The sequence below is a fragment of the Labrus mixtus genome, chromosome 22 (assembly GCF_963584025.1).
Source record: "Labrus mixtus chromosome 22, fLabMix1.1, whole genome shotgun sequence".
NCBI classification, from domain to species: Eukaryota; Metazoa; Chordata; class Actinopteri; order Labriformes; family Labridae; genus Labrus; species Labrus mixtus.
Genome location: NC_083633.1, coordinates 7,803,613 through 7,819,013, shown reverse-complemented (window position 1 = coordinate 7,819,013; position 15,401 = coordinate 7,803,613). Strand labels below are relative to the sequence as shown.

Sequence of the window (15,401 nt, the reverse complement as noted above, 5' to 3'; positions counted from 1 at the left end):
GAGAGCAGAGGTGTAATTATCCTTCATGAGATGAAACACATAATGCAACGGCTGCAACAGAATCCTGAGGGGCAAATGTACGAGGCCCGGAGGTGACAGGTTATCTTTTTTAAACTAACTCTAAAGGATTACACCAGAGTCATTACGGCACGTTTTGGGTGGACGGCCGAAGTATCTACTGTACTGGGATGACTAGAGAACTTTTTGTACCACCTAGACACTGTTTATTTTTATTTTTTTTCCAAAATTGACGCATTTTAAAAAAGAAGCAAGATCTCATGTTGTGGCGATCATGTTTGCACACTGACTCTGAGACTGTCGTCCTCTGTTCAGGATCAGTGGTGTTCCTCTTTTTAATGTGTGGTATGGAGAGCAGCGTATCAAACTCGACCACTGACATCCTGAAATACACGACGTGACGCGATCGGGAGAATTCTGCAGCTCTTTATCTTATCTTCATTTGGACTGAAACCGTTGTTCAAGAAGTAAAAGAAGGACAAAATCAACTCCACTGCTCGGCCACTCTGCATGTGAGAGGCATTTTGTCTTATACTGCAAATTTTCGCATGAATAGAAAAATGAACGCATCAGCCTTGGTGTGCACTTTTTCAGATTACGTTTCCAAAAATAAATAAAAAACAGACTCAGAGTGCAAAGGCCTTTAGGCCCCCTAGAATAGGTAATAGATAGGGCTCAGTTTTGAAAAGTACATTTAGTTACCTATAAAAGTTGACTTTAAGTTACTGGAGGAGTCAAATCAGTGCAGAGTCTTAAAGTTTATACAGAAACTTTCAGCTCTACATTCGCTCCCCTTCCTTTTCCCTCGCTCCTCTGGCGTTCTTTAATACCAAAGTCTTTGTCTGACTTAATGCCAGGTTGTGTTTGTACACACCCCACAGCTTATATACGTCGTCTTTATGTTCAGAAGAAAAAAAGTGAGATAGTCGCCAGACAGCGTTGCTTTTTCTGGCCCTTTATCTGAGCGCGCTTCAAAAACAGAAATGCAGTAATTCAAAGAGAAGCTTCAAAAGCAACAGCACTGATGTTCAAAGACAGACAAGCTAAAGACTCAGCTCGGATCAGTCCTAATTCCTTTACAACGTGTGTGTGTGTGTGTGTGTGTGTGTGTGTGTGTGTGTGTGTGTGTGTGTGTGAGAGAGAGAGAGAGAGAGAGAGAGAGAATAAAGTAATATGTCACATGAAAAAGAAAGGAAGAGAGAGGTGAGTGAAGAACAAGGAAGAGATGGATGACGGAGGAAGAGAAGCTTCCGCCTTCTCACCTCAGCTTAAACTTAATACTCACTCGCTTCATTTAAAGACGCCGCCCACACACACACACACACACACGCGCGCACACACACACACACACGCACACACACGCACACACACACACACACACACACACACACTCGTTCAAGCAGACACTAAACAAAGACAGGCAGCAATTATGAGACGGCGTACACAAACACCACCTAGTGAGCGACGCATCCAAAACACACATTTTATCTGAGTACAGCAGCACCTCCTCACACTCCTCAACATCCTCACTGAGCATAATGCATTACACACACACATTCATACAGAGACACACACACACACACACACACACACACACAGAGGCAGCGACAAAGACAGATACAGAGCATCATCAAGCAGCCTCGTAGGTGGTCTCTCTCTCTCTCTCTGTCTTCTCTTCCTCCCCTCCCACTCTCCTTCTCCGTCTCTTTCATCCTGTCTGCTCCACTTCCACGTCGGCCGTGAAGACGTCGCCTCCAGGATGAAGAGCGGCAAGATTAAGCTGCGACGTTCAACAGCGACCGACGTGGGCCTCCTCCATGAATGCTGATGAATTAAAAAAAGGACTGGCCGCTCGCCATCTGTCCCGTGTCTGTTTTTTTTAAACTGGATGTCTATGACGCCACATTTAGCCCGTGTTCCTCCCTCGTACGGTGCAGCGCTCTGCAGAGGGGCTATGATTTTATCAGAGCGACTCTCCTTAAACCAGATCCAAGATAAAAAAAAAAAACTCCTCATGCAACATTTAAGGTGTGTTCATGTTTGCTTTGTCTTCTTTTTATTACTGACAGCAATCTGAAGTCTGCTCAAATGAACATTCAGAGTTCAGAGTTATTCCAAGAGCAGCTGGTGGAGTCATCGTCTCTCAACAGGAAGGTCAGGGGTTCGATCCCCAGCTCCTGCAGCAACATGCCTTTGGGCAAGAGCCTTAACCCCAAGTTGCTCCCGCTGCTTTGTCGGCGGTGTATGAATGGGATTAGTTACATCTGATGGACACTTTACCCAGCAGCCTCTACCATCAGTGTGTGAATGTGTAGGTGTGACCTGCGGTGTCCAAGCGCTTTGAGGGGTCAGAAGACTAGAAAATAAATATACAAGCTCAAGTCCATTTTTGGACTCTAACAAACTGAACTGAACAGAAGTAGGATATGGTCGTCTGGAAGAGATTACTGTGATGCAAAGAGGTCCAATACAACTACCATGTGAGCCAAATGACCCAAAAACATGACAAAACAGATACAAAGAGCAGCAACAACAATGATTTTAAATATGTAAAATAAATCATTTTTTGACAAACAGCTCGTCTTTTTTTTACCTGAGCCTTCAGGGGCTCCTTGGATTTTTGCTAGTACCATATCAAAGTTTAAAATCCTGTTATGGTAACAGACCTCAGGTCAGAGATGTGTCTCTGATCCTTCAGAAGAGGAGGATGAAAACAGGAAACATGTCCAGTGTGAGCAGGAAACACAAAGAGAGGCAGCTGGTGTTGCTAACAGATAACAAAGAGACGCAAAAAGGGCATGAAGTGCGACAGAGCGACCATAAATAAAGACGAACAACCAGCGTCAAACACAAACTAACTTAAAAACAACCACGAGAGTACCAAGATGCCTCCGAACGTTCATGTTAAACCTGAATCTGTCATGAGATTCAAACACAACTAAAGCAAAGACATTTGGCTGCACCGCTGCCCTGTTGCTCCACCTTGGGATATTTAAGTTTTCATGAGCAACAGATCAAAGTTTCATCAGATTCTTTGTCTACGCCTGCAGTGAGTGAGGCTGCAGATCGCGTACAGACGGAGACATGAAACACTTCACCATCCCGATGTCTTGTTTAGCCACCAGCACTGCAGCACGCTCACTGATACACCTCCAACTCTGTGTCCTCTCTCTCTCTCTGTGTGTGTGTGTGTGTGTGTGTGTGTGCGCTTTTCTATTCTGCAAGGAGGGGCGACTGCTTAATTCAGCGACAGCAACGAGTACATCAAATTACATGAGCTGACGCTGACCCAGAAAACAAATCTGAGACGGAGGAAGAGAGGCAATGATGAGAAAGACGCCCATCGTTTAATGGGTGATAACCACAGAGGCTGGAGAAAGAGAGGGAACTTGTTTGAAAGGAAAAGTGGAGATGTTTACTACGACCATTTTTCACATCCCGTTGCATCTTTTTTTTTCCCCTCTTTCACACACACACACACACACACACACACACACACATACACATACACATACACACACAAGGAACAGTCTTTCAAGTGTGCAAACAGAAGACACAGATTCAGTGAGGGACAGATGGGAAACGGTTTGCTTAAATTTGCAGTCACTTGAAATTCTGATGAGTTTCCCAATGTTAAAAAAGAAAAAAAAAAAAAAGGCAAACTTCCTCGTTATGCTCTCCTCCGGCAGCACTCACTGCCGGGTAAACATGGGAGAGGGGAGAGTGGGGGAAAGGTAGGCAATAGGGAAGGAAAGTGGAGAGGAGGAGGAAGGAGAAACAAGAAGAGGAGCGAGGGAGAAAAAAGAAAGGAGAGGAGAAGAAGAGCGTGCCAGGAGAAGACAGCAGTCATGAAAGTTTAATGCTCTCGCTGGTTACTAAGCTAAGGGCTGCAAACTGGGAGGAGAACGAGGGAGCAGGATGAGAGGTGAAGACGAGGTCCGAAAGGGGAGCTTGGGGAGGTGGAGGGGTTGAAACACCTGACACGGGATGGAGATTGAGGGGCAGAAACTCAGAACAGACACGAGGGGGGAGAGAGACGAGGGGGCAGCCAGGTGCAGAGCAATGCAGACACACACACACACACACTCCCTCTCCCGGGCAGAGAAAGAACACACACACACACGCATTTAAAGTGCCTACACGGCAATCGCATCATGGCCGTCACTTATCTATTATTCAGCAGCGGAGGGGAACAGAGTCGAGCCAGCGCTAAATAAAGAGATGAAGCAGAGACGCTAAAGGCTGCAGACCTCCAAACCCAGAGTCAGAGAGCGAGAGAGAGAGAGAGAGCGAGAGAGAGCGAGAGGCCTGAGGTTCTTTTTTATCAGGAAAGACACTTCAGAGACTACATCTGTTTCAAACAATCACCTCCACACAGAAAAGCTTGTATACATTTAACTATCAGAATGAACTCAAAGCTGCAACAACTGATATTTTTTAAGACGAAAACTACAGCGACAGAACTATTTCCTTCCAAAAAGGTTATTATGACCCACTTTTTGTTCACGCACAACTACTGATCGTAGCTAGTTTAACGGGAAAAAGAGAAAGAGAAAGTAAGGTGACGTATCAGAGTGAGAAAGTTAGTTTCGGTGAGCGCTCAGACGTGATCGTAGTTTAAGAAATTTAAGAGTTCACCTGATGAGAGTCTGAAAGTCAACGTCAACTTCTTGAAGCTACAGGCACTACTTTCACATATCTAAAATCTACTTCTACAAACCCCCCAATTATGAGGAAAGTCCATCCTCTCCGTCTTCTGCCTGCTCCACTTTTCAGAAAATGTGTGCTCAAACAGGCCGTTAGGAGATTTTCCCTTCATGACATCACAAAGGGCAGTAGCCCCTCCCCCAGGTGGGGGACACTCCCACAGCTAGGTGTTTGTTCTGCCCTCTGAGTCTGCCTTCTCAGCATAAACAATAGGACATGGAGCGAGAAAGCCCGAGCCATCCAAGCCCTTCCAGAGAGGGGGCGTGGTCAGTGATAAGCTAGCACGAGCTAACCGCTGGTGTTCAGCGCCTGCTTGTCCAACAGAAACAACTCCACGTCCACAAAGAAAGACAACCCAAGGTTCACCCTAGTTTCGGAACAAGCTTTGTCCGCTTGGTATTCTGTCGTTCAGGCCCGTCACATTACTGGGTTTGAATCGCATCCAATCCCTGAATTGTATCCACCCCTAAAATCACCTGCTGCGCTGTCATTGGCTGGAGGAAACACTCCAGCTCCGCCCAGAAACGTCCCGAGTGAACCAGAACAAAGCAGAACAGTAAAATCCAGTCAGAGGACAGAGTCTCTGCAGACACAGTCACCACCACACATGTACGGAGGCCCAGAAGGGACGATGCTTTACTTTAGGAGAAGTCTGTATTTTATTTTGAAGGAGAAAGCAGCTGACTCCATCTTTAGAATTCAGCCAGATTTGGGTTTTCTTAGTGTTTTATTTTGGACAGTAAATAATTTAATGTTTTACAGTTTGTTGTGACTGTTGGTGTTGAATCACTACCCTCCGATACACTGAGATAGTTGGTAAAGGTAACTTAACTTGGACGACAAAGCAGAGACTTAAAGGACTTCAACAAAATGCATATTTAATGAAACCTTTCCACCATCTTTGCTGCGACTCTGCAGAGATGTATCCGAGCCTGATTCACGGCCAGATCTGCAGGCATCCAAACTCACAGGTGGGAGATATTTTATGCAGTGTTGCAATTTCCTCCACTTCCTTTTTAACATGGAATTCACTCAATCATGTCATTCACAAAAGACAGGGAATGCCCCGATGGTCGATTTAAAATGTAAGACGCTGAAAAAGCGAGAACAGCACTGAAAATCTCCCTGCGTTTGTTAATGAATCTGAACTTTCCTGCAGTGAATCCTGAAGTCACACAGGCAGAAGGAGAGAGAGGCGGAGAACAAAGCCTTTAAGAATTAAAGCAGGCGCCTCTCTTGACCCTGAATCGACTCGGAGGCACAATCAGATCCATATTTAAACACAACATTCACTGCAGAATATCCCCGCTCCGCTCCGCCAGCTCACGGCATCACACGGCATGAAGAAAGACGCCACTCAAGTCTGCAGCGAGGCCGGGCGAACACAAACAAACACGCAAACACTCGCTCGGCTTACGAAATCCACGTGGATGCTTGTTGGCTCGTGTGTGCTCTGATGTGTGTGTGTGTGTGTGCTGAACGGCTGATCAAAGAGGCCATTATTGGAGACAATTGCAGTGAAGCGCTGCTGCTGCTGCTCACCAGCTCGAGGTCTCTTCCCCCCCCCCCCTTCCTCCTTACCGATTCTCTCTCCTCTCACCTGTCCTACGTAATCAGCCTCCATCCCGACAATCCAGCGCTCACTTCTGAACACTCTCCCACAACGCTTACAGCGGTGCTTTTAAACATCAGGGCTCTTCAGGCAGAACAATGAGCTCATCAGAAGACAGCGTTCGGCCTTAAATACACACGAGTGTTGGACAAAAGGTTAAACAGAGGGTGAAACAGAAAAAAACATCAGCAACAACCTCGACTTAGGTTTGTACTTTAACTCAACAACCGTTATTTATGTTGAACCAGGGCTGTCATACGATAAATATTTAATGGATTCATCACATTTTTAAACGCATGTTTGGAATTCCAATATTTCGCATTTAAAAATATTAAACTGCGAGGCTTTTATTTTGAATTTTGAAAGCGAAGCGCTTCTGGTGGATCGAAGGTTAGGACACTGTAAATATGAATGTTTGAAGCCTGAGTGACGTCAGCCGTCTGTTCCTGCAGGGGGCGCGTGGAAATCGTAACTCAGCCTAACTTTCCCACCTGTCAATCATGTCAGCTACACGCCTAACTATAGATAACACGTATCATTTTCAAAACCAGTGTGTGCCAGTGATGACAATAACTAATCAGACCTGTTTGCTTTTTTGTATCAGGCTGTAAACATGTTAATCTCTGCTATAAAAACAGGCTTTTTTGGATGTGGTGTGTATTTGACTTCTGTTGTTCCTGCAGCCAGCCTCTAGTGGACACTCGATGAACTGCAGGATTTTGCACTTGGTTAGGACATGAAGTTAAGCCCAGAAACAGGAAGTGGTTAGGGATCACAAACTGACCTCGAACAAAGAAAAAGTTTGGCGAGAAACAAAGAAAAGGTTTGGCGAATATTGAAGATACATGACGTCTAAAATGACCCGTACGTCACACTTGATGTATTTTTTTTTAGCGTTTAACCCCTGAGAAAAAGTCAGAGGAAATCTGAATAACTAAAATAAACTAAAAGATAAAACAATATCTACACAGAAAATACTGCACATGCAAATTCAAAAAGTGTAGAGTTACTGTAACCTGAAGCAGTGCGCACACACACACACACACAATGAGTGACAGCTGGATCACCATGACGATGACAGGCTACGTGTTCTCCCAGGTAAGGCAGCCTTCCTAATGGACTGTCTCCCTCCTCCTCCTCCTCCTCCTCCTCCTCGTCTCCCTGCCATCTCCTTATTTTCCAACTTCCTGCACATCCCCTGCCTCCTCAGTCCTCTCCTCTCCTCTCTTCCTCCCTCCTCTCCCCCTTCCTCTCCTGCAGCGCTCGCCATCCCTGACAAAGCCTTGAGCGGCTGCCAGCGGCCCTTCGAGAGCCGACTGACTTCCTGCTAAAAATAAGGGCTGAGGGAACAATCTGAGAGAGCTGCCACAATGAGGGCTGAACGGGGGAGAGGATTGGAGAGGGGGAGAATCGGCAGTAAAGAAAGAAAGGTGATGGGGGGGGGGGGAGAATTCAACATTTTCACACAGCCGCCATTTTTCTCTGAGTGTGAGTATTCAACTGTTACCATGGTGTCTATAATCTGTGGGTGAGTTTGAGGAGGCTCATTTATTGCACGCGGGTTGACTTGAAGATCGATTGACTTTTTGCACCCAGTAAAGCTAAACTTGAGACAACGACAACACCGATACCCGTACAGCCCGCAACATTATACATCTCAGTCAAGCGGCAACCTCCGGGTCTTGAAATAATGAAGCCAATGCTGAAGAGCAAAATCCTGCCGTTCCTCGAGTGTCCACTAGAGGCTGGCTGTCGTATCAAACAGAACAGAGACGGGCTAACTGGCTGCTTTTACAACTGAAGGCCGTACGCGCTTCCCTCGAGATGACCTCGGCCCGCTGCCAAAGTTATTCATCGACGCTTAACCACTGTTCAATCGGGAATAAGTGATTTGATGAATTCTTACAACATGGCAGCGTTTGAGTGTCACACCCGGAGCATGACGTCAGAGGAAAGACGCCGCCATGTGAAGACGGTCAACGAGTGTGAAACACGACGAAAAATAGAGAAGAGGAAGAAAAACGAACGAGCAGAAACCAAGAAGAAGAAGAAGACGACGACGATGATGATGAAGTTTAGGAGCTGATACTGTTACCTGAACGAGGCTTACTTTGAAGCAATTCTTCGATAATGAAAATCTGATCTCTGTAAATCTGCTCGGCACACAACGCAACAGCAGGAGTTACATTCATCTACAGAATCAGCTGGTGTGTGTGTGTGTGTGTGTGTGTGTGACAGAGACGAGGAGCAGGAGGGAATGAACGAGAGAGAAAGAACAGGAATAGACCGGATTATAAATATTTATATGGGAGGAAGAAGAGGAGGACGGGAGAGAGAGAGGAGAGAGAGCGACTTCAGAGGCAGCAGCAGGCGCGTTTGGCTCGGTTTATCTTTTCTTCCCCGTCTCTCCCGTCGACTTTCTCGCCGCTGGAGTGCGGGCGAGCGGATTTGCAGCTCGCGCTCCCTGCAGCTCGCATGTGTGTGTGAGTGAGTGTGTGAGGAAGGACAACAAGTTCTCCCCCTTATCTCCCCCCCTAAAGAAAGACACACACACACGAAGGCCTGAGCACACGCCAACATGCGTCTGCGGGAGTTGATGACGTGGAGGATGAGGATGATGGAGATGATAGCAGGAGGACGGTTGTAGATTCACCGATTCAACAGTTTTTTCCTCTCTCTCTCTCTCTCTCTCCCGCACACACACACACGACTTCCTGCGAGGTCACTACTTTGGCGGTTTCCTGCTGATATTAGTGAGCGGTGATAAGACTTACACTTGCTCCCGACTCGGAGCGGAGATAAGACGCTCGCAGCGGAGGCTTGCTGAGGCAGAAAGTCAAAGGAGGCGAGACTGAGCTCCTACACGTCTTCTAACAAAAGGAAACGTTCTGGAGGAAATTCATCGGAAACACTAAATAAGCCGCTCTACCACAGATTGAAAGTCTCTTATATCACATTAGAGATTTGTTATTAAATTAAAACAAACCCTCTGAGGGGTGAACAGGGAAACAACCTCCAGATGTTTGTTCTGGTCAAAGTGATGAGCAATGACCAATGAGCTTTAAGACTCGGATTCATGCTTAAATACACACCCACACACTTATCAGACCTTAACATGAACAGCTGAAGACTTACTGCACAAACATACACACTACAACTAAGTGTGTCACAAATCAAAGATTTTACTGACTGGGGCCCAGATGGCCTAGCGATTGGGTTGCACCCCATGTACTGTGGGATTATCATCATCCAGGAGGACAGCCCGGGTTCAAGTCCGACCGGCGGCTCCTTTCCTGCATGTCATTTAGGGCTGTGATAAAAAAAAAACAACCGCTTTTTTTTAAGGTTTATTTTTTCGCCTAAATGTAGAGATGGACAGTGGATATAGAAAGAAATAGTGGAGTGAGAGTGGGGATTGACATGCAGGGAAGGAGCCACAGGTCGGATTCAAACCCGGGCTGCCCGCTTTGAGGACAATGGCCTCCGCAAATGGGGCATGCACACTAACCACTGGGGCTACCAGCGCCCCACATGAACCTCATTTTAACTGTTTAGTTTTGTAAGTCTTCACTGTATGAGTATCTAACTTCTTTGAAACTCTTCAAACACTTTGTGATGCACTGTGTAATAAGTAATACCGACTTTGAAGAATGACTTGTAAATATTCTACATTCTGTGCGTCTCGTTCTTGTTCCTCAAGGCTTTTTTTTTTTTTAAACTCTTGATTGTGATTTTCTGGTGTGTTTCAGTGGGTTTGTTTCTCTGCTCTCTGTCAGAGCTTAGAGGAGTTTAACACAAAACAGACCCACCCTGCACCACGTCACACTTAAAGGACCGTACAGGGGCTTTAACACAGAACATCTATACGTCCCTGCGGCCTCTTCACCACAGAGCAGCATCAGTTTTCTTCTCCTCCAGCTGTCTTTGTTTCAGCTCACGTCTGAACAATTTGAAGAAGAAAAAAAAAGAAATCACTTCCCGTCCACCACAATGAACATTCAGTCGACTTCTCTTCACTTTGGTCAAGGTTATCGTCGTGTGGAAGGAGCAGGAAAGTAATTTTAAAAGCACTCTCTTTTGTGGTGTGTTCAAGGAGCTCCTCAAGGATTTGAGAATCAGTGGCCACAAAGCGCTGCATTCATGAGCTCTGTTTGTCAGACAATTGGACGCAGACGACAAACACAGAGCAGACAGAGGAACTCTTTCTTACATCTGAAAAAAAACCGGCTGTTCAGAGGATTGATTTGAATCTCTAACATTCCTATAGCGTCGCTGAACTCAACGGCAACAATTCCGAGAAGACTCAAATCCATCAAGCCAGAGAGGAAATCAATTTTCTAAACGCATGGCGTGATGTAGGAAAGAATCAAAAGTGAAGAAAAAGAGATTTTTGATTCACAGCTTCTGTTGTTAAATGTGTGAATCCGACGCTACAGCTCTTGAAATCACAAGAGAGAAAAAAGCGCGTTTGGTGTACGGCGCTGAGATTCAAAGAATCACTCTCCGAGTGAGTAAATATAGCCGAGCAGTGACCCCGGCCTCATTAACACATCGCCACAAGGGGACCCGGTTACATAAACCAGGCCCCTGACCCGCTCCAAATCCACAAACACAACTCTTTTTTTTTTTTTTTTTTTTTAAAGATGCTGACCTAGCCAGTCGTTGAACTTCTTGACCTCTGAGGGCAGCCCCAGCTCGGTGAAGTCCCCGGCGTGGATGAACACGTCGCCGTACGGCATCTGGATGGCGTCTGTGCGGGAGTGGGTGTCTGAGATGCACACGAAGCGGGTGTAGCCGGGCGGCTTGGGCGTGTCGTGGGGCATCGGGTCCACCCTGAAGAAGAACAGAAGAAGAAAGTTAAGAGAGAGAGAGAGAGAGAGAGAGAGAGAGAGAAAGTGAAAAGGGGTCACTGCGGCTGTTCTGAAAGGAAACAGGAGAAAGACGAAGCCTTTGCGTGCAGAGTCTCTGTGGTGAGACGCTGACAATGAAAGAAGTTTGAATTAGAGTCCCGCAGAAAGTCATCCCCACAGACTTGAGGCAGAGGAGGAAGCGGAGGAGACGCGGAGAGAAGCGAGAGGCCACAATAAAAGAGCGGAGCGCGGTGAGAGAGAGAGAGAGAGAGAGAGAGAGAGAGAGAGAGACAGAAAGAGAAATGTGCAGAGATAGAGAAAGAATAAAGCGCAGATATAAAAAAGAGCAGCGTCCTGTGGGACTTCCAGACGAGCGTGCAGAAACCGCCGGGTCTCCAGGGGGAAGAGGGGAGCTGGTGAATAACCATGGCCCACTTTAGTGAGCTCTCCTCCAGGTACGCTAACACCCTCCTCCTCCTCCTCCTCCTCCTCCTCCTCCTCCTCCTCCTCACCCCACAACAAGAGAGGAAGAGTCGAGAAGATGCATGTAGGACAGACGGTAAGAAGTGAGTCACAAAGTAATGAAGTACACAGAGAGTTCAGGAGAAGTGTTTCATTTCCTCGATTGAGTCGACTTTTTAACGTCAGGAAAGTAAAAGGATGTTTGATGGAGCCTGTCGAGATCTTTTTTTAAGCAGTTAACGGTTTACTTTGTCATTTAAACTCAACTTTACGAAGGTTAAAGAAGACTGAAGCGGATCTTTTCTTAAAGGGGAATTTACTGTTTTTTTTCTGAGACCTGAGAGATTCCCTTCTTAAATCCAGACTCTTAAAAAGCTATCTTTAAAACTCCCCAGCATCATTAAAACCGCCCCTCCCCGGTTATCCTGACTTGCATAACTCAGCAGCTGTCGGTTCACCACAGCCTCTATCGGTTTGTCCTCCTCTGATTGGACGATTGATGCTTCAATTTATAAATAAAGAGGATCCAACTAAATATTTGTCAAACACACAAGAACACCAAAACAACTATTAAAACATCTGCAGGGAAAACCATCCCGTATTATACCAGGTAAAATCACTGGTTTTGTGAGTGGAGTTTGGCTGTAAAGACAGAGACACATCAGCTGTTTCTCATTTGAAGAAAGCATCTTACTGTGTTACTAAAAGTTCTCTGTGCAGGGATCCTCTCAGTGACCAGTGGATACTAAGAACGACAATCTGAGCGAGTCAACAATGTGCAATATTAACCAAAAACAGTGCAACTAAAGAGTCTGTGTGCAATAACAGATAGGACAAGTAAACATATTTGTATTTCATGGCCCAGTGTCTCCCTTTATAGTTTTTTAAAAGTTTCCGTTATTTTTGCTCTCTTGTGTTTGTATTGCTCTTATATCTGTACACCTTTCCTTTCCTTTTTGTAGAGCCGACACAAAAAGTCCAACAGACCTGAACCTGCGTAGTGGCACTAAACATCTCATCAAACCTTTTCTAATCTAATCATTGAAGAAATCTAATCCGATCTATCTCGAGTGTGCTGCTTTTCCTGCTGAATGATAATACTGTCGACATCACTACCACTAGGAGATAATGTATGTGTGCATGAATAAATGCTCTCTGTCATCGTTGCCATCATTCATATTTTTTCTTTCATTGACAGTAAATGCAGAAAACATTGATTTGCATTTGACGGTAAAGTTGACGATTAGAATCTCAGGATCTCAAATCATTGAAACAGCAAGTTTGAACAAACTTCCTTGTTCGCTGTTTAATTTCTGTTTAAGGTAGTTTTAAGTTCACAACATAAGATCAGGTAGAGAGATTTCATTGTGAAGATATGAAACAAGAAGCAGATCATAAACATCTGAGAAGTTTTTTTTTTTTCTCTGAATTATAAATCAGTGCTCACCTGCTCAGCTCACATGCTTTGTTTTCCAAGACAGGAAGTGACATCAGACTAACTGCATGCTCAACACCTGATATTGATCCTAATGAGCGCCCTCTACTGGTGACACTGTGAAGTGCTGACCTGTTCATGTTGGACAGAGATACTGCTCTGCTAATCATCACACAGGTCATACAGCACTGTTCTCTGCAGGAGGACATACATGTCTCACAACTAGACACAAAATATAAAAAACACTATTATTAAAGACCATTAAAGTCCTGATTAAACTAAAATACACTGAAGTCTGGACACGCTCCTGCACTTATGCATGAAAGTATAAGGCTAAAAGGCTTTCAAATTCTGTTTTGTTATTTTTAGCTTTTGTTTAGAGGTAAATAATAAATGCTTTGTGCACTTTGAAAAAATGCCAGTAGCCGACCTTTTGATCTCCTTACTTGATTTTCCTCAAAGGTTTTCAACCTGACAAGGGTGCCGAGATTTTCTGAAACGTGGGAAGAATTAAACTCATGGAAAGTTAGAGGATTTAAAAAAAAGGAGGGTTGTTTTGTACGACCTGTGATGTTCTAAGACGATGAGTTCAGGAGATCATAGAAACTGAACACTCTTACATAACCTGATAAATATATGAAGTCCTCTAATGACAACAGTTATCTTTCGGGTTGATGTTCTTCAGTGGGACGAGTACTCACATGTGGACGTGTGGTGGCTGGAAGCGTCCCTGGTTGATGTTGTAGAAGGTGAAGGCCTGGGTGGGGTTGGTGCTGTACTCGTCCACTTCCACCGTCGTCCTGTTTCCTCTCTGAGTGTGAGACTGAGCCTGAGCCTGAGCCTGAGTCTGCTGCTGCTGCTGCTGCCGCCGCGCTGCCATGATCTCTGACAGGGTGAAGGCCATGGCACTACGGACTGAGGAGAGCGAGGTGGAGCAGAGCGAGGACGCAGGTGCTGAGGTGTAGCTGCTTGTTCTGTTTTTTTTATATTTTCAGGATAGTTTTGGGATATTCTCCAGTTGAAGGAAATGCTGCTGCTGTCAGACTCAAACCCTCGCTGAGCTCACAGTGAGCCGAGAGGAGAACATCACCTCCCTCCTTCTTCTCCTCTTTCTTCTTCTTCTGCTTCTCTGCTGCTCGTCTGCACCTGAGAGGGAACACAGAGCAGAGTCGACATGAGGAGCTGGGAATACGACTGAAATATTGTTGTTCCACTTTTTTACTTTTTAAAATAGAGAGAGTAAAGGTTTCAAAAAGTCTCATAAGAATCTTAAAGATCGAAAACTGTTCATTAGAAAATAGAAAACAGAACATAGAACACCTTTATTGTCTTTATCCAAATGAACAATAAAATTAGAAGTGCTTCATCATAAAGTGCACAGCGACATACTCTGTCCGTTTTAACCCAATGCATAAAAGGAGTCACGCTCAAACAAAGCAGCCATGACAAAAAAGAGGGATTTAAAAACGGGTCTAGGCTTTGACATAAATGTATAAAATGCTTTTAAAGAGTGAAAACGTCCATTAAAATCAAAGCCCAGGAAGATATCATCAAGTGAAGAGATTCAACAGACCTTCACTTTGAAAACCAAAGAACCCATTAAAACCCTTTTTCACAAAGTAGTAGTTAAGTGGTGGGAAAAAAGAGACGAGAAAAAAAAGATTTATGCTTTAATTTAAATGTATAAAACGCCATAGAATAGTGAAAGACATCCTCGAGTCCTTACGCCCATCCTTCAGCTCATTATCAACACCATTTTAAGTGCTATTATTTTTCTTTAAAGGTCACATATTCTCCTCCTCTTCAACTAGTTTAATTAAGTCTCAAAGCTCCTCAAAACATGTCTGTAAAGTTTCTTGTTCTAAATCCACTCTGATCCTGTATTTGATCATGTCTATAAACCCCTCTGTTTCAGCCCTGCTCAGAACAGGCTGTTTCTGTGTCTGTATCTTTAAATATGTAAATGAGCGGTGTCTGACCACGCCCCCTCTCTGGAAGGGCTTGGGTATACTCGGGCTTTCTCGCTCCATGTCCTATTGTTTACGGTGAGAAGGCAGACTCAGAGGGCAGAACAAGCACCTAGCTGTGGGAGTGTCACCCACCTGGGGGAGGGGTTACTGCCCTTTGTGATGTCATGAAGGGAAAATCTCAAAACGGCCTGTTTGAGCACACATTTTCTGAAAAGTGGAGCAGGGAAAAGACAGAGAGGATGGACTTTTCTCATCATTGGGGGGTTTGTAGACGGACTAGAGACACATTAGTGTTAGAGGAACATGGTGAAGGGGATTTTACATCTACAATATCACAGGATGAAGCT

At 45.0% G+C, this 15,401-nt stretch overlaps 1 protein-coding gene across 2 annotated transcripts in view; it reads right to left on the bottom strand.

Moving 5' to 3' along the window:
* The window catches only part of mpped1 (metallophosphoesterase domain containing 1), a 149,815-nt gene that overhangs the window by 130,175 nt on the left and 4,239 nt on the right, over positions 1 to 15,401 (bottom strand). For both annotated transcript variants that reach the window (XR_009665986.1, XM_061029530.1), the window contains exons 2-3: positions 13,786 to 14,230; positions 10,989 to 11,170 (exon numbers count right to left, since the gene is read on the bottom strand). Coding sequence is in view for 1 of the 2 variants with exons in the window: in XM_061029530.1 (XP_060885513.1) it covers positions 10,989 to 11,170; positions 13,786 to 13,988 (385 nt within the window). In the remaining variant the exon portion in view is untranslated. The remainder of the gene's footprint in view (positions 1 to 10,988; positions 11,171 to 13,785; positions 14,231 to 15,401) is intronic.